This window comes from Myotis myotis, unplaced genomic scaffold, assembly GCF_014108235.1.
Source record: "Myotis myotis isolate mMyoMyo1 unplaced genomic scaffold, mMyoMyo1.p scaffold_m19_p_3, whole genome shotgun sequence".
NCBI classification, from domain to species: domain Eukaryota; kingdom Metazoa; phylum Chordata; class Mammalia; order Chiroptera; family Vespertilionidae; genus Myotis; species Myotis myotis.
In genome coordinates, this window is record NW_023416335.1 from 13,196,224 (window position 1) to 13,218,712 (window position 22,489).

Sequence of the window (22,489 nt, forward strand, 5' to 3'; positions counted from 1 at the left end):
TCTGTAGTCATGGTAGCAACCTCACTTCTCTCCTGAATTTGCTCCTGCATAACTTGACCTTTGCTCCTTCAGTTTCCCTTCCAGAAATCCACTTCCCTCATCCCCCAAGGTCTCATTTGGGTCTCACCATCACCATGAGTCTTCTATGACCTCCTGCTCATATGAATTTCATACTTTGATACAACTACAGCATCAATAGTCTGTACTGGTCATTTTCATACTTTATTATGTGTGGATTTTCATCATTCATGGAGTGTTTTATTTGTCTCAACCTTGATTCCCATAGTCTTTTAAGCATTTTTTTAAAAATATTTTTTTATTGATTTCAGAGAGGAAGAGAGAGGGAGAGAAACATCAGTGAAGAGAGGGAGTCATCAATTGGCTGTCCCCTGCATGCCACTTCACTGGGGATTGAGCCCACAACCCTGGCATGTGCCCTAACGGGGATTGAACTGTGACCTCCTGGTTCATAGGTCGATGCTCAACCACTGAGCAACACCAGCTGAGCTTAAGATCTTTTTAAAAGTCACTTAGCACAGTGCTGTGTGTCTAAAAAGGTTTATTTAATTAATACTTTATTTTTTAGAGAAGTTTTACACTTACAGAAAAACGGAGTGGAAAGTATAGTTCAAACTATATGACATTTGTTTAAAGGCAAAATTATGAGCATAGTAGAAAGATCAGGGGTTGTCAGGAGATGCGGGAAGGGAGTCATGAATCAATGGAGCATAGAAGATTTTTAGGGCAGGAAAACTATTCTGTGTGATTCTGCAATAGATATGCATATAGCCTTTTCAGACTGTTTTTTTTTTCACTTAGCAATATGTATTAAAATTCCTCCATGTCTTTTCATGACTTGATAGAACACTATTTTTTAGTCTGAGTAACATTCAATTGTATGGAAATAGCACAATTAAAGAAACTTATTTAATATATATTTAATGTAAAAACTTTTAAAAAACATTAATCATAATATATATCACAGTGAACATTTATCTTTTCTTATTCAGCCATTGATTTTTTTTCTGAATCAATCTACTTATTAGTTCTATCTTTGTGTAATATGTTAACTTGGTTTCTTTGTTTTCATATTTTCTTATCTTTATTGTTGAAAGTATTACAGATGTCCCCTCTTTTCTCCCATTGATTGCCTACTGCCCCTGCCCTTCCATCTAGTCCTTCACCAAACTATTATCTGTGTCCATGGGTTATGGCTATGCATGAAAACATTCATTATTTCGTAATTCTTTTGAGTACCGAATTTAAAAAGAACTAGTCATGTAGGCCTTACTGTGACCCCGACTCTAAGATGGCACTCGTCGTTCTGCAGCTAATCAGGAACCATTTCCCAGATGGTCCGTGACAGCAGTACATAAACAGAGCAGCAACCCCTCGTCCTCACGCGCAGGGTGCATCCTGGTCTTTCTGTGATGTGGACATGGGGGCTGTGACAACGAGACGTGAGAAATGTCTTTCCAAGTGGAGGTATTCCGGCACACGTACAAGCATCTCCCAGCGTTCCAAGAGTACGCCCATCTAGAATGGAAGCCAGCTTTTAAAAAGTAACTGCAAATTACAGATAGCAAGACATTTTCCTAAAGGAAACAAAATATAACATTTCAGCAAAGTAGGTTTAGTTAGATTACAGATAAAAGTTAAAAGGAAGCCACGGTTGCATTTTGTTTTTTTCCTGGTAGAACCTAAGTGAGCCAAGCTAACAGCACTGATGCATAGAAAGAATTCCACATCTGGAAAATCTTTGCTCCATCTGTGGTAGGTTTTCAGTATCTTGCTCTTTCCTTACCATTTCCCATGACTTCAGCTTACCTCCCTTTTGTTTTCTTTCGTGAAATTGTTTAACCCTTAGGGGTTTCAGGTTTTTGTTTTGTTTTGTTTTTAAAAAGAAGAGGAGCAAGGAAAATCTTCACAATGTTTTTGAGATTCTCTAGCCTTACTCTATATTTCTCTAAAGTGTCTAAGTGATATAAACATTAACAATATAAATATCTGATCAATTTTATGGAGTTATATTTTTAAAGTACCTTAGGTAAACTCTCTTATTGGAAGATTATTTTGTCTCCAATAATGGAAGTTAATATCATATAGCACATAGAAATAAAGTTATATATTTGTATCAGAGTACTCATTGATACCATTTTAATACAATTAAGAATATTTACTACTGTACCTTTATCTCACTGAATCCCTTCTCAAGCCTTAAATAAGTTGCATGACATTGATATTTGGAATTTATTTTCTTATCCGTCCTTACACTTTCTCTTGGGAGTCTCACCCAACTAACAGTATGTGTACACAATCTCTAGCCCTACCCTCTTCAGCCAAGCTGCCCACCTCATGACCAACTGCCCTGAGACTCCTCACGGAAATGCCCACACTCTCCACACCCTGCACTTCCTACCTCCGTATCTTTGCTGATACTGTTCCCTTTTCTTAAAATGTCCTTTCATATTATCTTGAAATTTTCACATCCACCTCCTCTTTGAAGCCTTCCATGATCTCCACTAGTCTGAAGTCAGACCTTCCTCCTGGAACTCTCAATATATTTGAACTTCTCATGAGGTTTTTATCCCTTTGTGCTCTTTATTATGATCATGAAGGCTTATTTTCCCCCAATATTTAATAAATCCATGTCTGGTTTACCTTTGAATGTCTTGCACATAAAGGACATGCAAAAATGTGGGGGTTGGAAAAAAATTGCATTTTTAATTGAAAACAAAGTCACACCCCTTTAGTGCAATGTTTGTTCAAATGTGCCTCATAATTTTCTAGAATGTTTGTTTAAAAATTCAGATTCCTGGATGCCTCCAGTCCTCCTGAATCAGAATCTGTAGGCCTAAGAGTCTTAAATATAACATACTCTCCAGGGAGTTCCTATCTACACTAAAGTTTAAGGATCACTGGTCAGTGTCAATCAAAGTTTCCCATTTATTCTTCCTCGCAAGCATATTTCAACATGTACGTCAAAGTTTGTAATGCATAGCAAAATACTAAGGCTTAAGAAAAATTACCATGACTCTGAATGGCTAGTAAAAGGTCATAGTTTGTTATAAATATAACCATAAATATTTCAGAATATATGTTTTTACCAAATAGTGTGCTGGACTTATTAAATTGTCTACCCTCAGAGAGCTAGTAGTTAAGTAAGAGAAAAGATACATACATATTAAAAGTTTATTGTACAAGCAAAGTAATCAAAGATGCCCTATTATGTCGTATATTTTCATATATTTTCATTAGCCAACCCAATCATTATCCAATCAACTAGCGACAACAACATTTTAAGCAGTGGAAATAATTTCATATGCAGACATGATAGGAAGAGGGGGAAAAAAAGAATAGAGACCAGGCAATGAGAACTACAGTGTCCCACCACTCACATTCAATAAGCAGATGTTTATTTGGACCAGGTTCTTGTTTTAAATTCCTGTACAGCCCTACTCCTCCTCTCCTCACCTCGGGGATAACCTTCATGCTGGAATCGCCCAGCAGGTATTATCAATCACCCCATAACAGGAATCCTGATCTCTGTGGGGTGGGGGGTGTTCGGGGGCACAGGAGTAAACCACCATCCAGTGGTGACTTAGGACAGTCAGATGGGAGAAGGATGGAATGACTTAGGGAAAAAGCATTCCTAGTTTTCAATGTTGTAATCTTAAAAACAGCCCAAGTGACAGTGAAAAATTATTACCATATATTGCTGCAAACAGACAAATATGTTATCATTCTTTAGTAAGGCTACAATCCTTAGCTCCCCCTCCGTGGAATGTATTGTCCCTACTCCAGGTTCATCTAAGTCCAGCCAAATGTCAGTTCGTCCAATTCTCTTCTTTAACCTCTTTCTCTCCCACTTCTTCTCCCCTCCACTAGAACGTTGAGGGGCAGTGATAAAGGGGAAAGGAACTGAGGAAAATGGTGTGATATGTGTTCCTTTTTCTGCCTCTTCTGTTTAGTTGTCTCAGGGTTTCCTTGTTCTAGACTTTGAGAATGCCTCCAGCCTGCTGAGCAATGTAAGTGATAAGCTCAGTGGAAAGATAACGAAGATTCTAGACATTGAATTGAGAGAGGTCACCTGAGCTGAATGGTCCAGCAAGGATCTGGGGGGGAAGTAAGCCTTGAAAAACTGGAAAAGAAGGCATGAGACTTTTCTAGGCAAGGAAAGCGATGTTGGCAAAGCTAGCACAGTGGGAATACACAAGGCACAGTGATGCAATTGTATAGCCCGGCCAGCTGGAGCACAGAGTTTGTGTTTGGAAGGAGAGAAGTTTGAAAAAAATGGGATGCATCCAGACTCCAACAGGCCTTGGAGAGTGATTATAGTTTTTACTAAGAATAGTAAATCATATTAAATTAGTCAGTGGTTACTGTCCCAGCTGCAAAGATCTAGACAGCCTCATTTTTAACTTTTTATCTACGTAGGAAAGGAAACAGGCAGAAACTGTTTTTTATTTTAAATAAGCCCTACAATACCTGAAGCCCATTAGACAACCGTAATCACTATTGACAAAGGACTTTTAATATGTAAAAATCATATGGGATTTAGTGATGAGGTTAGAAAACAATCAAAAAAAGATTTTCAGTTACGCTTTTGGTCAGACAGATAAAAACTGAGTTCTGCTTTGTTATAATTCAACCCTTGGTCATGATAATAAATAACAAGCGACACCATTATCATAGAGAAGAGATAGCATGAATTTAGAGAACTGAAGAAAATAGCTGCTTCTAAGCATTTCCAATTTTCTAACTGAATTTAGAGTAAATCATTCTCCAAAGAAATGCTAACCATTTCTTAAAAGCTAGCTACAGAGAAAGGTTTACTTTAAGATAACCATATTTTATGATTATGACCAAATTGTCAATTATATTTCCTGCCACCATCCATTCTTTTGTTTGTTTGTTTGTTTGTTCATTTTTAATGTTTTCGTTTTTTATGTTTGTGTCATTGATGATGTAGAGTCTTGGTGCGAGATGTGAACTACTCATTCTGCATGAAATTTCAAAGACTCCCATATCCTTTAAAGAATTTTTTTTCAATTTCCAACTTGAGATATTAACAATACTACATTGATCTGTCACACAAATAATAAATAGCTAGAAATGTGCAAATACCGGCAATTGTTTAATTCAAAGACTAATTAAAATTTTCACAAAACAGTGTGTTACCTTTCTCTCCATCTAAACACGAGGAAACCAAAGTGCCAGCCGCTGAAGCACTCTCTCCAGATATTTGATACATCTGTTGAGAGCAGGGTTTCCTAACCTATTTATGGTGATCGGTTTTTTTCCCAATCTCTCCTAGACACATACCATTTAAAAATACAATGAAAACAGCCCAGCCAGTGTGGCTTAGTGGTTGAACATCGACCTATGAACCAGGAGGTCACGGTTCAATTCCCAGTCAGGGCACATGACCAGCTTGCGGGCTCAATCCCCAATGTGGGGCGTCCAGGAGGCAGCCGGTCAATGATTCTCTCTAATCGTTGATGCTTCTATATCTCTTTCCCTCTCCCTTCCTCTTCGAAATCAATAAAAACATACTTTTATAGAAGAATATTCTAAATACTCCTCTGGGCCTCACACGGAATTGTTAGAGCACCCAAGGAGCCCAAGCCAGTAATGAGTGTGAGGGGACACTAGAGTCAGAACTCCCACGTTTGCAATTCAAGATGAGGGAAGCAGTTACAGGCAGCAGTTTCTTTGAACGATGCCATGTTTCTTACATCCATTAATGAGGGTGTTTCCACGTTTTTAAAAAATGGAATTTGTCCAAAGAAGCACTTGTTAAAAACCTTCACTGTCCTTCGCCATCTGCCTTGTTCGCTCAGACAGGACAACGCATGACCTCTGCAGATGTCCTCTGTCAGGTGAAATTTGCAGACGGTCCCTCCTCCGGGCAGGTTTAATTTATGCAAACAAGTCATGATGTTCTTTCTCCCCCCATATTTCTTTTTTCCTTTCTCAAGGCTTTTATTTTTAACTTTCTTCTCCTGATGTGTCTTTCTTTATCTTTTTATATGCTAGTCAGAAGAGTAAGTGTTTCACTTTTGTCCTTTCTTTTTTTGTTGTTTAAGATATTTAGGAAGCTTTTGAGCAGCTATGCCTGTGGGAGCCAAGGCATGAACTGGCTGCTAAAAGTGCATGCTTAGCAGGAAGCAACTGCTAGCGTCATTAAAATTATGTGTGACTTTAAAATGACTTATTGTTAGTAATAATGGACTTCTAAGCTATTTTAGCAGTAATTAAGCTAATAGAATGTAGATGGGAACTACTGTAACACATATGAAAGAAGATGTTTGCTAACAATTCAAGCTTTTTATTACAATCTTAGTATCAATATTTTCCAAACATATATTGAGCATCTGATGACATATACCTTGAAACATGCAAAAATAAATATATAACAGAGATATAAAAAATATCCTATATAATAAAGAGCTAATATGCTAATTAAACCGGACGGTGGAACGACCTTCCGGACAACCTTCCAGAACGACCAGTGGGTGGGTCCGAGGGGCTGTGAGGCAGCTGGAGCTGTGATGGGCCGAGCCCCTTGCATGAATTTCATGCTTCAGGCTTCTAGTAGATAAATAAATCAAGTTAAATATTTAGGAAGAAATTTTGGGCTTATTTTTTATCAGAAAGAGGCTGTGAAAATTGTATGTTCTTTTACTGCTGTTAGAAAATTGCTTACTTGCTTAAATAAACATTTTTTAATGTTTCATTAGGTGCCCTAAAAACAAATATATATATATATATATATATATATATATATATATATCCCTCCAAATAGCATATCCTAATATTATAATGCTATCTAAAAATAACCTTACCATTGTTAAAATGTTTCATTTGTTTTGGTTAAAAACATGCCAATACTAATAGCACTACTAATAATTATTCTACTAGTATATAGAATGAGTCGTTAATGAAACTATTCAAATATATTTTATTGTTGATAGTATTTGAAGTGCCTTCTCGCTCATATAATTTGATCCAATAACACAACACTAGGCATGCCATTTCAGTATGCCCATACTCTCAACCAGTGATCATTCTCCAAGCAGTGATTTCCCCACCACCTCTCTGTGAGGACGTACATCTGATGCTCAGAGACTCAGAGTTCTGAGGATTTGCTTTTCTCAGAGAATTTTCAATAAGATCAAAATTTTTAACACTGAGCTTCTATTTGCCAATGTTATCACTTCTATATGTTCTGTGAAATGTTTATTCATAAAACCCATTGATTCTTTTCTGTTGGGTTGTTAATATATGTGTGAGGTAGAGGGTAAGGGTTGAGCCTCATTTTTTCATGTGATTATCCAGCATCATTTGTTAAAAAAGATCATCTTCCCCCATTGACTTACCTTGGCATCTTCAACAAAAAATCAACTGAGCAGGTACTATGGTCCTGCTTCTGGAATCTTCATTTTGCTTCATTGGTCTATATGTCTAGCCATATATCAGTATCACCCTGTCTTTATTACTGTGCATGCATAGTAACTCTTAAAATCGGGTAGTATTAATCTTCCAACATTGCTTTTCTTTTTCAACATCATCCTGGTTCATTTAGATATAAACATTATATTTCCATATAAGTTTTAAAGTCAATGTGTCAGTTTTCCAAAAAAAAAAAAAAAAGTGCTACTTGAATTTCAACTGGTTTTACATTGAATCTATAGATTAGTATGAAAAGAACTGACATCGTGATAATATTGAGTCTTCAGCTCCATAAGCAGGGTTTATCTCTATTTATTTAGGTTTAGTCATTTCTCTTGGCAGTCTTATGGCAATCAGTGTACAAGTTCTGTACACGTATCATTAAATCTATCTCTAAGTAGTTCATATTTTTGACCATGTTGTAAATGATACTTCCTTATTTTAATTACTAGACATTAGACAAAGTATAAATATTTAAAGAACTATATATATACATAAATATAGACATAGATGCTAAGGTTTTTCTTCCTGCCTTCTAAGGGCAATCTTATCCAGGGCAGAGGTCATAGATTTCAAGAATATCATCACTGTGGTTTATTGGTCTACCAGGCATCAATAGATACCTAACAAATAGTATTAACAGCTTTTACCTAAGTTCTTCGGTTAGGGACATTTAACAGTTTATCATGAAGGAGAATCTCAACCAAATTCAATGTAATCCTTAGGGTTTCAAATGTAGACACAGATTAAGAAGTAAAATTTCTACTTGTACCAGAGCAATGTGGTAAAGGTGGTAAAGTTAAATACACATTTCAAAATCGAAACAGTCACCTGCAGCACATAACCTGCAAGCTAAGGATTATCGACTGCATACACAGAAAACATTTACATGTTCCTCAGAGTTACAGAGGCTTCACACTGTGCATCCACTTTGCCATGGGCTTTTGGATACCTACATCACGGAGAATGGTGTTTTTGTGGACTGACCGCCTACTGGGCAGACTTGTTATGCCAGGGTAGGCACTGTCATGCACGAAGCCTGTCCTGTTGCAGACTCTGGATTGCTCACAGGGCTTAGCCAAATGAGGTTTCCATCATTTCCCTTCCTCGCTAAAGACCCAGATCCAAGCATGCCATTGACTCCATAAACTTGCCCTTTCCCATCATCATTCACATTTTTTTAATAGAAACTATCAACGCTTTGGGTAGTCCTAACTGTTCTAATTGCTCCAAAGAAGGCTTAAATGAGTTGCATCAGCAAATGAGAGTGGCCCTCTGACCACTCTTAGGATACACAAGCTTGGAAAATAAGGTGTCCCTATCATTAGATCAAAGCAAATGGGACCTAGAGACACAATAACATTAAACTTTTGTTTGCAGTAAGAAGACAACATGTATAAGTTAGACAGAACTAGATAAAAGGTATAATATATTGCCAAATGTTTTTCTTGGATGGAAAATATTAGGGACGTAGTAGAGCCAGAATCTCTAGCTGACTAGACAAGAATTTCTCTCTCCAGGGATCTGGAAGGGTGTGCAAAGCTCTCCCAGGTCAGAGAGCAGCCCCACCAATGGCTAATATGAGCTCTTTATCACAAACACAAGGAAGTGAGAAGCTGTCAGAGCATTATGTGGCTATTCTCATTTTGTCTTATAATTCCCAGTGGGATCTTGAAAGAAACCAGCAAACTTCTCATATTCCCACTCTCCCCCTCTGCCAAGCTGAGACAACACTAATTATCACATACTGCTCTCAGCTCGCAACAGTTTGAAAAGACTTGGTTTATTTGAAATTTATGGAAATACAACTTGAGGAATTATTCTGTACACAGTGGATTCTAAAAAGCACTTTTTCTGTGTGGGATATTTCTAGTGGCCAATAAATTTAGAGAAAGCAAGCAAAAAAAAAAAAAAAGAATAACTTAAAATTGGCTGTGTATTAAAATGGTTTTTACATTATTGCCATGACATGTGGCTGAAATTCATCCATAGGGAGCTGACATATCCTCAAAATTAAATTTGATTTAATGAGTTTTCAAAGATGAGGGGCAAAGTTGCCCGCCCTGTGTTGGACTCTGATAAAATCAATAATTAAAGCCTTCCTTGCTTGATGACATTTGGTTGTGTTGCTCCCTCTCCAATAGTCTGCCAAGAAGTTACGTTTATGTTGCTATATTTCCTTTAAAAAAACACATATGAAACCTCATATTGGTTAGGTCTGTGGATCATTCCACCAATGAAACCGATGTTCGAATAAGTGGGTTTTTCCAATACCTGCCAGAATGAGTTACAAAGAACTAGAAGGATTGTCCTGGAAAAGAAGTATCACAGAAGAGGAGGATCATTTGGGAACACTTTGGAGACCAGACTGGGTGACCTATCATTAAAACCTATGTGTTGACTACACCCAAGTTCTCTTGGCTCATTGCCCTTTGATTTCCATACCTGGGATCACCCAAAACCTATCTGAGACTCAGGCTTCTTTCACATCCTGGGTGATTTTATTGGCTAAGAGTAAGGAGCTTTGACCCATAGTTTAGTATCAACTGAGCCTAGATAATATTAATGGGTCATTATTATCAATATCATTAATTTCTGACCAAACTCTTACTGCTTAATAAGTTTAAGATGCAGACAACTCTTTAGTGGGTGTGTATCTTGGATCTGCCATTTACTATGTGACCTTTCTCTAGTCTCTTCTCTCTAAACTTTAGCTTCCTATCTCTGAAGAAGAGATAGAACACCTGTATTGATCGATCTCTATACACTAGTCTATCCATATACAGGGGTCTAATATACAGTGCTAGTCGAGCTTGTGGTATGTCATAGGTACTCAATAAATGTTATTTTCCCTTTATTGGTCCTCCTTCCTTTCTGTGTTTAAATATAACAAAGCTTCGTGCCATTATAGTCCCTCATTGTTCGTGACTCATACAAGGAGCTGTTGATATTTATGCTAAGAATGATTGTGTATCCTTAACATTGTCATGGATCTAGAATGGAAATGTAGGTGAGGTTAGTGACTAGGAAAAGTTAGGAATCTGGGCTATGTTTGTTTTTTCCCCTCCTGTGTGTTGGCCCATTAACATGCTTCCATCATGGAACTTATTACACTATTTTGAAATTATTTGTGGTCAATGTGATTTCTCCTCCTCAAGGACAGAGTTGATGTCTTCATCTTTAGCTTCCCCAGGCTTAACACAGTGTGCAGTTCAGTACTTGCGGCTATGGGTACTTGATCCTGTTCCTCTGCCAAAGGGGCCTCCCCCGACCTGTTCCGTCTCACCTGACCAGGAAATGAGTCAACCTGCTTCCAGGAGCTCAATCTCTTTAAAGGAGAAACACATACATACGAGAGAGAGAGAGAGAGAGAGAGAGAGAGAGAGAGAGAGAGAGAGAGATAGCTTTTTAAAAAATGAACCAGATATTAGGTGATCACATTTTTTTAGATTTTTTTTTACAATATATTTTTATTGATTTCAGAGAGAAAGGGAGAGGGAAAGAGTAATAGAAACATCAATGATGGGAGAATCATCAATCAGCTGCCTCCTACACGCCCCCTACTGGGGATCAAGCCTGCAACCCCAGCATGTGCCCTGACCGGGGAATTGAATTGTGACCTCCTGGTTCATAGGCTGACGCTCAACCATAGAGCCACACCAGCCAGGCTAGATTTTTTTTTTTTTTTCTTAATGGTGAACTGCCCCTTGGAATTGACTGCCACAGGCCTAGAGGTCTGTATATCTCAGTAGTTTGTACCTCCTGATCTATGTCCAGCCCAACGATAGGGCAAAGGGGTAGATATCTACCAAGAAACACAGTCTGAGTTGCAGATATTCATGAGCTTTAACAATTTGGAAACAACATAATTTAGGACTCATGGGTTACTAATATGCAACGGTACATACTAGTATTACTCACAACGTGAGCACCTTCTGGCAATTTTAATTATCATTCTCTGCATAATTAAGTTGTCAAAGTTGATGGGAAAGAGGATGCATGCTGTAGAAGTTTGGAAACTCTGGAGATCGATGTGGGTTGAAATTAGTTTCATGTTTAAAAATAATTATGATAATAATTAGAATTTGCTTGGTACCTGATAATTTACAAAGTGCTTTTACACATTATTTAATTTCACAAAGATTATGAACTGGCCCTTAAGTACTTGATGCCAAACTTTGAACATTATAAAATGGAATTTAAGGGAAAGTGAGAAAGAAGATAATTAAAACTGCATTGAAAGACAGAAAATCAGACAAATTCATTGGCAGATAATTACATTTATTTGGCATTTTAGAAACTCAACATATCTTGTAAAAGAAGCTGTTGGCCCATCTTTGGGTTTCACAGTGTCAGCACTGTTTATTGTTTTGGGGAGAGTTTTTGATGTACCGTTATAATGACGTTTGCTTACTTAACACTGAAAGATATGCAAAACCAGAAGACATCTGCACCATATTTAGAGGCAAAACCAAGAATGATTGGTTAAATCACTGAATGAAAGTAGAAGAATGATCAGAGGGGAAATATGAGGAGCTGATTAATCATTCATTTAAAACTCAGGTATCCACCTCGACTAGTGGTTCTCAACCTTCCTAATGCCGCGACCCTTTAATACAGTTCCTCATGTTGTGGTGACCTCCAATTTCATTGTTACAAATTGAACATCATTAAAGCATAGTGATTAATCACAAAAACAATATGTAATTATAGATGTGTTTTCCGATCGTCTTAGGCGACCCCGGTGAAAGGGTCGTTCGACCCCCAAAGTGGTCCCGACCCACAGGTTGAGAACCGCTGAAGAGAGACTCCAGACTGGCCTGTAGGATGCTAGTGACAGCCATAGCTTCCTTCCCACAGCAGCATCAAGGTTGTTTTCTGTCCCATCAACATCCTCCCCTAGACCACGAGCTAATAAAACACAAAGGAGGTAGTCAAATGCCGCGCATGTGAATGAGAATTAACCTCCAAAGTCAAAGAGCACCCCACCTGCCATCTCTGCACAACCTCCCTCACTGTTTTATTTTTTTGCCTCCTGCCCTGCCTTTCCTTCAAAATGCGAGCTTCTGTGGGTTGCCAGGAACGGAGAGATGGGATTTAATATTCGGACAGCCAGGCAGGGACCAAGTCAAGTTACTCGATTACACAGGAAGCCAGCATCATCGGAGAGCCACGGAGGCAGCCCCAGAGCTGCGCGCGGGTGTCGCCGGCTCAGCGTAAGCCTTTCCAGATGTGGCAGCCGCGCCGAGCCTGGCTGCGCTCCAGGAGGCCGCCTGCAGTCGGCGCACTCCGGGCCGCAGCGCGAGCCGCATTGCCCGGCTCCTGCAGGCGCGGGGCTCGCGGCCGCCCGGCCCTGTCCCTGTCCCTGTCCCGGCCCCCGCCGCCTGGCAGAGCCGCAGCCCGCAGCCCCGGGAGGGCGCCTGCAGCTGGAGGAGCGGGAGCCCAGCAGAATGGTCGCGGCGCCAGGGCAGCAGCCCTGAAGTCCTTCGCGGGGATGGGGGACCCCGAGGCCCACGTGATGGCGCGGCCCCTGAGAGCCCCTCTCCGGAGGTCCTTTAGTGATCACATCCGAGACTCCACGGCCAGAGCCCTGGATGTTATTTGGAAAAACACCCGAGACAGACGGCTGGCAGGTGAGGGGCGAAGGGGAGGGGGCAGGGGGGAGGGGAGGTATTAACAGGAAGACAATTAAATACAGCGGCTCAGTGAGGAACGCGGGTCATTTATGATCCCATCCGCCGGGTAAAGTTCCTCACTGTCACGGCGGTGGCCTCAGTCTCCCTCTGACATGTAAGGCTTCTGCAGTGTTTGGGGTTTGGGGTGTGTTGTTTTCTCCCTGTGATGCCTCCGTCTGATTAATTCTAGAGAAGGTTTTATGAGAGGTGCTTTTCGTGGTGGTGGGGGTGTTGTTTTTCCCCTTGAAAAACCAAGCGAGATCCTTATGCGTATCAGGAAATCGGTGGGGGTGGGCCGCCTCGGGCAGACGCACGGGGTCCGCTAGGCAGCTGGGTCGGCTGCGGAGCCCGGGTCCGAGGTGGCCTGGCGGTGTGTCAGTGGAGTAATCCGCGCTGCCCAGTCGGAGCTGCTGGTATTTCCTCTGGCAGCTGGAGCTGTGCTGAGTTCCAAGAGTGTGTCAGGTATGCTGGAGGCAGGCATTTGAAATATAATAAAGCATAACTACAGTGGTGCAATTCAAACGTCCTAGGGCTCATGTGACAGCGACCAAATGGCAGGCTGTGTTTGCAGGGCCACGCTAAGGAGACGGGAACTTCTGCCTCATTCTGGTGTTAAGACTATTCAGAAATGGATCCCAAATAGCATTGCCAACAAGCAGGCAAGAGAACTCCAAATCCGGAAAAGGTCTCCCAGTCGTGCTGAATGGCTCTGTCTTGTTTGCTGTCTAAGTCTGTATACTGATGTCATCTGCACAGATGGGTCAAAGATTATGTTTTCTTTACCCTTTTGGTTAATCCAGTTGTTTTTCATATGCTGAGTGAAGCTCTGCGTTGTTAAAAATATTAGAAGTGTCAGTCCAGACTGCTGTGTGCTCTCAATAAAAGGTCCTTTGACTTTCACACAATTGTCCCAACATGACTTGAAAAGGGGGAATTTAAGGTTTGTGACTGTGATAAAGCAGATCATGAAGATAATATACTCGTTACCTAATCAGGGTAAACTGGAAATTTTTCCTAAATGCTCATAAAAATCTTTCTGTTAAATTAAACGATATTGCTCAGGACTGGGAGAGAATAAACGGTGTTGTCTAACCATAGCTAGGGGAGATGGAGCAGAATATTTTAAATTTAACCATTTTAGTGTGGCTTTATAGTAAAATGTGATACCTTAAAGAAATCCAACTTTCCATATTAAGGCAGGTTTTTTTAAGGTGTTCTATCTAGTGATAAACATTTGTATTTGGCTAGAGGAAGTTTAAGAAATAAGATATGGGAATATAAAATTCACAACTATAATTGTTTGAAACCCCCCCCCCCCAAAAAAAATAAGGTGATTGCTTTATTGTTGTCTTGTTTGACAAATTCATTGTCACAAATGGAAGGATTCCACAAATAGTGTCTTGTAAAGATGACACAAACATATCTTGCTGTGGTTGGGTGTTTTAATTTGAGAGTAAGACTAATTCAAACATTCCAGCGTCCCAGACTCCCCCTTACATTTTCATAAATGAGGAGCTTTGGACAGCTGTTGACTTCTGAGAATAAGGATATGATCCCTGGAAAAATGCTGTCTCTGTTTTGTCATTTGTCTATTAAATGTTTGTAAGTATGTTTTTATTCATTTCAGAGAGGAAGGGGGAGGGGAGATAGAAAGATCAATGATGAGAGAGAATCATTGATCAGCTGCCTTCTGCACGCCCCCCCACTGGGATCAAGCCCGTAACCGACGGGCAACCACTTAGCCACACCGTCCGGGCTTGTCTGTTAAATATTAATGGTCTATATGGAGTCAAAACTAGAGCATCGAGTGAAAAATACTTAGAGAAGATTAGTTACTTTTTATGTGCGATGAAACATTAAACAGGTCCACTGGAGGAAGAAATTCTTTGTATTGCCCAGTTTTCCTAAGATGACTACGACCTCTCAGGCACTTCGCACAGCAGAGCATCCAGGTTCTGTACTGGAAAGGAAAGGGCTTTGTCTACCCCAATGGACTGATTGCTGGGGACTCGGACCCCCTCTGTGTCCTCCCCTGTTCTTGGCACGTGGCTCAGAGCTCCGTCCGTGTTTGTCCAATGGAGACCGACTTGGTTCACATCCAAGCCTCAAGAGCACTCATTCTATCCTTTCCCTCAAACTTCTCCCCTGCACCCCACCCTCCCACTGACCAAAGACTTTGGCTGTTAATTATCCACAAGAAGTCACTTCTCCAAGCATCGGTACACTCCATTCTGTGTCCTCCCACTTGGCCCTCTCTTGCGGAATGGAGGGCAATAGGAAGTCCAAACCTCCCGCTTCACTTTATGTTGTGAAATTAATCAGGTGACAGACGAGAAGTGTTTTGAAGCCCCACAGGAAAATACTTCAGTTAAATAGTCCCTGAAACATTATTTCTATGACGATCATTTCATGTAGTTTCTCAAAAACTAATCTGAGATTTCAGTTTCTTCCATAGTGCTGGGCCGAGAGACAAAGTTTTAACTTTCCTTACTAGATATTTTCTCTATCAGTCAATCTCTCTCTCTCTCTCTCTCTCTCTCACACACACACACACTCTACATAACTTAAGAGTTCCTAGTTCTGCCCCAAATGATGCCATGCACAAAAACCACCGTATACCTCTTGTTACCTTAAACTCCCTTATGTCAAAAATAGGAATTTCATCTGTTATGTTTAAATATCCACCGCCTTATAAAAACACAGTACAGAATTGCTGCTAGAAAGGGCCTTTAGGTTGTGAGGAGTGACAGAACAGACTGTTTTATTACATGCTCCTTTATATGTAACTAGAGGCCCGATGCACGAAAGTTGTGCAAGAGTAGGCCTTCCTTCCCCCGGCTGCTGGCACCGGCTTCTCTCTGGCACCAGGACCTGGGCTTCCTTCCCTCACAGCCCTGGCTTTGTCCGGAAGGACGTCTGGTCTAATTAGCATATTACACTTTTATTATTATAGATTGCCTTTCTCTGCCCAACCACACAACCCTCTTCTCTCTACAACCATTATTCCCAAGCCCACAGGTGCACTGTCTTCTTTCCTAAGCACAGAGGATGGCATGGAGTCTTCAGGGAATTGGAACTTTGGGTGACAGATGGGGTCAACAGTCCTTCTGTCTTACACTTCCTCTGTGTCCTCACCACTCCTCTGCTTCCGCCCGGCCTCCCCTTGAGCCCAAGGACATCTTGGCATCGGGGTGCATTCATTCCTTAAAACCTCTTGCCCTTGTAATCCTTGTTTATAGGGTCATGTAGGGGTTCTGAGCCTTTTTCGTGCCAACTGGTCTCTAGCATTCTGGTGAGGCCTGTGGATCACTTCTCAGGATAATACTTTTAACATAAGTAAAATACATAAAATCTAAAGGGAACCAATACTAATAAAGTGTAGTTATCGAGGTATTTAATATTCAAAACTCAAAGTTGTAATAGAGTAATATAACATGAATGAATTATATAATACACTATTGTGTTTAAAATATAAGGAAGTAAATTTAAATTAAGTATTCTTTAAAGATCCCAGATTTATTATTGCTTAGCTAGAGTCAGAACATTAAACTGTACAGTAGCTTTGGATTCACCTCCTTGTCGCCAACCATCATAGGTAGGGAATACTGGGGAGCAACATGCATACCCAGGTCACCAATGTGCAAACCTTCAACTTTCCTGTTTGGTAGTTGAATGGGGCCAGCAATGTCACATGAACATCTGTGGACAGTAAAACTGCACTCATGTGTGATCAGGGGCAGCTTTGATAACTACCATACCTGTACAGCAGGGATGTGTGTAAGTGATATTTTGTGATTTCTGCAACAACTGTTAATGAATGGAAAAGTCTGTGGTGACAGTCACAGGGACAACTGATACCATGGCATGTGTGTTGGCAGGGTGGGGGCAGAGGGTTCAGCTTGTCAACCCTTATCATTAGAAGAAACGTGAAGTTTCCATTAGAATTTAGTGAAACTAGAAATGAAATTGTTTCCATCCAAGTTCATGGACACCCTGAATTCTATCCATAGACCCTAGATTAAGAATCGCTGCTTAATACCTGTAACTTCCATAATTATCAGAGTCTGAGATACTGGGCTGTCGTACATGAGATGGCTGGAATTCCTTGATGTATATTTGACGAAGCTCCACCAATGACTGAGCTGATACACCAGCAAGACTGCCTCTGAGGTAGAATGAAAGAAACTAAATTCAGACTAGAAAGAGACAGAGAGACTGAAAGCAGGGCAAAGCCCAGACTATACATGTACAGTAGCTGTCATCAACTGGGAAAGTGGAATGAACAAATAAACCACAAAAGAAAATAAACATTGGTCTTTCTTTAACATCTAGTAAGGTAAGGACAACTTATATAGTGTAAAATACACTGATTTATAAAAATATTCAATCAATTCTTACTATTAGGGAAACATGACATAGAAGGAAAAAATATGAATGCCTCAACCTGCTATGAGACATGTGGCGCTGCTTCTAGAGCTAAACATTCAAAAGAGGAAGAAACACTGAATTATCTGTAAAGAAGGCAAAAAAATGTAGATAAATCTCAACCCAGATGAGATTCAATAGACATAAAATAAATTCTTCAAGTATCTACATCAGGTTGGATCCCCCTGGGATATATTGCTCAGCATCTTCTATCTTTTGTGAAATAAATTTTTACCTTTCAGCTGACCAGGTCTTTGATTCACTAGCAAAAGGAATGCTTGACATGCTGTGTGATACGCTGGCTTTCAATTCCTTGGGTCATCAAGAACCCTGGCCCACTTCCCATGGCAAGCAACCACAAACACTGACTTTGTGAACTGTTTTCTGTTCGTTGGATCACAGTGCAAAGCAAGTAAGGGCATATGTAATGCCTTTTAATCAAGAGTGATGCATGCCTCAAAATATGCAGGCTCCTCCCGTAAACAAAGACTTCCCTAGACATACGCAACACTATAGAACGTTTTAAAGGGTCTGAGAGACAACCACTAATGATGCTTCATGAGACACTGTCATTTCTGGAGGGTAGACGTGAGCATGTAGCTATTAAATTAGGTACCACTATTTCCGATAAAAAGAAGAGCATGTTGATGTGGAGGCCAGCTTTGATGAGAGAGAAAACAGTGGCTAAGAGAGCCGGCTGTGACACCAGCCTGCCTGGGTATGAACCCTGGCTCTTGCACTAGATAACTTCCGGCAAGTCAGTCTATTTCTCACCAATATAAAGAGGGTAATAATAGTGCTATACCATAAAATTGTTTTAAGAATTAAATGAGCAACTAGTCAGAGTGCTTAGGAGAGTCATTGACACATAGTAAGCATTCCATGAGTTTGGATTTTATGACCTCTCTTCCCTTTCCCTTTTACCCAGCTTCCCTGGGAGTTCTCCCTGTTAGCATAACACTGCTATAATTTTTCTAAGCCTTTTGGACAAAACTAGTTCAACCAGTCCAAAAAATAGAAAAGAAAGGTTAAAATGTTCATGGGAAATGGGCATTATTTCTGGACCTTTGGAGAAAAACAAAGAAGATTCTAATGGAGGTGGTTTTTTGCGTGCAGACCTTGAACTCCAAAATGAAATGACTTGAGAATAACTGTTTTTGCACATTAATGAAGGAATCAGTCTTGCATATGAGTTTGTCAGGCTAGATCTACAATATCTGAAAGTCATCCCAAGCGAGTTGGAACCTGCTTTGAAAATTGCTGTATAGATGCAGCCAAACATGGGAAAGATCAGCAGCACCAGCATGCTGAGGTTCCAGGCACGTGGCCCCGTGCTGGTATGGGAAGAAGTATGCAAAATGCCAAGGTTGCCACTGGAGATGGATATTTTGCCTGGCTCCCTTTCTGGAGCAAGACCTCTATAACTTTCTTCAGTTCAAATAATACGTATGAGCAGTCTGCATATTTTGTCAAAGGTTATTTTACACAAATAATGAGATGTGTCCAAAGTCAAAGGCGTGGTAGGAGGGGCATATGAATTAGTCACAGGTCTGCTAAGGATCTGAAGCTGTATTATGAAGCCAAAAGTGGATTTAAAAGCGCATTCCTGGAAGTTCTCTATTCCAGAGGAATTACTAGGGCCTAGATTGAAGTTAAACTTGTCTTTGTGTTTTCCAATTTCTGATTCTAGTCACTTTTAATAATAATTTGTCATTCTTTTATTTTATTTTTAAATATATGTATTGTTGATAGTATTTCAGATATCTCCCATTCCTCCTCCTTAATCATCCTCCTCCCAGCTCCTACCCTGCCCCCCTCAGGTCTTCACTACCCTATTGCCCGTGTCCACTGGCTATGCCTATAGGTATGTAAGTTCTTTGGCTTATCTCTTCTCGTCCCCCAACCCCACATCAAGTCTGTTCCATGCCTCCATGCTGAGGGTCTTATTTTGTTGGTCAATTCATGTTGTTCGTTAGATTCCACAAATAAGTGAGATCATGTGATATTTGTCTTCCTCAGATTGGCTTATTTCACTTAGCATAATATTTTCCAGGTCCATCCAGGCTGTCCCAAAGTGTTGTTCTTTTTTAAATTGAGGTGTAATTGACATACGTTATATTAGTTTCAGGTGTACAACATAATGATTCGATATTTGTATGTATTGCAAAATGATTCCCACAATAAGTGTAGTTAACATCCATTACCATACACAGTTACAAAATTCTTTTTTTTTTTGTGATGAGGACTTTTAAGATTTGCTCTCTTAACAACTTTCCAATATGAAATACAATATAATTAACCATACTAGAGGCCTGGTGCACAGATTCATGCACATTGCAAGTAAATTAATTAGAAGGTGGCCAGCAGGACAGGACTGGGCAAATCGGGCCAGGCACGCCCTGGAGCCAACCTCCCACGGTCCCTCCCTGGCCGGCTGCACCTGGAGCAGTTCTAGGGCTTGAAGGGTGTTTGCAGAGTGAGCGGGGTCCCTCTGGCAGGTGGGGTCCCTTGGTCTGGCCTGTGGGGATCAGGCTGAAACCTGCAGTCCAACATCTCCCAAGGGGTCCCAGATTGCGAGAGGGCACTCTGCAAAGTTGCTGCTGGGCAGCTCCTGCGTTGAGTGTCTGCCCCCTGGTGGTCATTGAGCATGATAGCTACCAGCTTAGACTTTTATATGTATAGATTCACCATGCTGTACTTCATATCCCCATGAATTTTTAATTTATAACAGACGTTTGTAGCTCCCTTCACCCATTTGGCCCACCTCACCCCCAACTCTGGCAACCACCAATCTGTTCTCTGTATCTATGAGCTTGTTTTTTGTTTTATTTTTTAGAATTCCACTTATAAGGGAGATCATATGGCATTTGTCTTTCTCTGTCTGACTTATTTCACTTAGCATAATGCCCTCAAGGTCCATCCATGCTGAAGCAAATGGAAAAATTTCACTCTTAATTTATAGCTGAATAATATTTCATTGTATCTATAGACCACATTTTCTCTATCTATTCATCTGTCCATGGACATTCAGTTTTTTCCGTATCTTGGCTATTGTAAATAATGCTACAGTGAGCATGGAGGTGCATATATCTTTTGAATGCGTGGTTTTGTTTTCTTTGGATAAATACCCAGAAGTGAAATTGCTGGATCATCTGGTAGATCTAGTTTTAATTTTTTAAGGAACCTCCACAGTTTTCCACAGTCCATTCCCACCGGCAGTGCACGGGTTTCCCTTTTCTCCACATCCATGCCAACACTTGTTATTGCTTGTCTTTTTTGTAATAGTCACTCCAACAGGTGACACTCATTATGGTTTTGATTTGCATTTCCCTGATAATTAGTGATGTTGAACATCGTTTCATGTGCCTGTTGGCCATCTGTATGTCTTGTATAACCTGTGATTCTTGAAGAAAGAGGATGTGCCATGTGCTGGCACTGTTTGTGTGATGATGATGATGATGATGATGATGACGACAACAACGGTGACCACCTTGCACCAATCCTTCTGTGCTCTTCCCCCATTGCTTGTGAATAACCACTGCTCTTTTTGATGCATTTGTTTGGAATTATCATTAAAGATTTAACCAAAGTTACCCAAAGAACAAAGTTATCTATCCCCTTACTGATCAAATACATGACTGTGTAGTGCTACTGTTGCACTTCTCAGCCACAGCCAAAGACTAGGTGTGTAATTAAACTAAAAACATTTTTTGTAATATGAACTAAATCTGACACCTAGCAGTAGGTGTCCATTTTCCACTGTTGATCACGGAAATAAAAACATTTGAGTCCTGGCAAAGAGCTTCTATGCCACTATGAGAATATGACAGTAGTGGGGTATGTGTAAGTAAATATAGGTATTTTGGATTGAACTTTTATTCACAGTATCATTGGTATGTTCAGCCAGGTAAGTTATTGGACATTCCTCAATTTGAGAAAATTCTTACACTAGTAACTGGACTGGCTTACCTGGTTGCTGCCTCCGCTGAATAGAAATAAAAACATGCAGTACCCCACACTGATTTGACTTCATTAGGCCCAGGGAAGTAGTAAGGTTTGCACTATTTGAGGCAGTCATTGACCCACACCTCATATTAAGTGTAACTCAAATGTATTCCAGATAGAAAGTTCCATAGGTTGTGAGAGTGGCAGCCAGGAAGTGCTGAGCGAGAAGTTCATTTTATGATTTGCCAAGATACTTACCTGAACTCATTATTTTTTAAATATATTTTTATTGATTTCAGAGAGGAAGGGAAAAGGAGAGAGAGATAGAAACATCACGCTCCCTACTGTAGATCAAGCCGGCAACCCTGGCATGTGCCCTGACCAGGAATCGAACCATGAGCTCCTGGTTCGTAGGTCAGTGCTCAACCACTGAGCCACACCAGCTAGGCCCAAACTCATTATTTAACAATAAAAATACCTTAATGTTGAATTCAGTGTCATACAGAGGGTTGTCAGTTTTGATCCTCTATAGCAATATTATCCAATCAGTAAATTTTTTAATTCAAGAACTAAAACATCAATAAAAACAAATTAATGAAAATCACCAAGACAGTAAAAAACATGGCATATTATTGCTTGGTGAACATCCTTACCCTACATTGTCACTTTCTCTGTCTCTTTAGAGGATCTATTATTAGCATGAGCACATCTATCAGTTAAACACACACACACACACACACACACACACACACACACACACTCTCTCACACACTCACACACACAAACACACCCATACACCCATCAGGATGCCATGACTTCAAGGACCTTCTCTTCATCAAAGATTGAGGATTCCTGACTTACATAATGCTGATGTAAACATCACAAAGTAGCCTCTGGTTGTTGACAACTAGGGGTGGAGGTGGGGATACAACACATTTAATGATGTCTAGACTTTGTTTTATCTTGTAGGCTTTTTTGTGACACATTTA

At 40.2% G+C, this 22,489-nt stretch overlaps 1 protein-coding gene across 12 annotated transcripts in view; it reads left to right on the forward strand.

The window, feature by feature from the left end:
* DLC1 (DLC1 Rho GTPase activating protein) overlaps positions 1–22,489 on the forward strand; it is a 367,353-nt gene that overhangs the window by 188,521 nt on the left and 156,343 nt on the right. The window contains exon 1 of one of the 12 annotated variants that reach the window (XM_036300743.1): positions 12,764–13,088. The exons of 9 other annotated variants lie outside the window; for them this stretch is intronic. In XM_036300743.1, coding sequence (XP_036156636.1) covers positions 12,950–13,088 — 139 coding nt within the window. In that variant the 5' untranslated portion in view covers positions 12,764–12,949. Of the gene's footprint in view, positions 1–12,763; positions 13,089–22,489 lie in introns of those variants that run through there. 2 more of the 12 variants (XM_036300744.1, XM_036300745.1) reach the window with 2 other exon arrangements.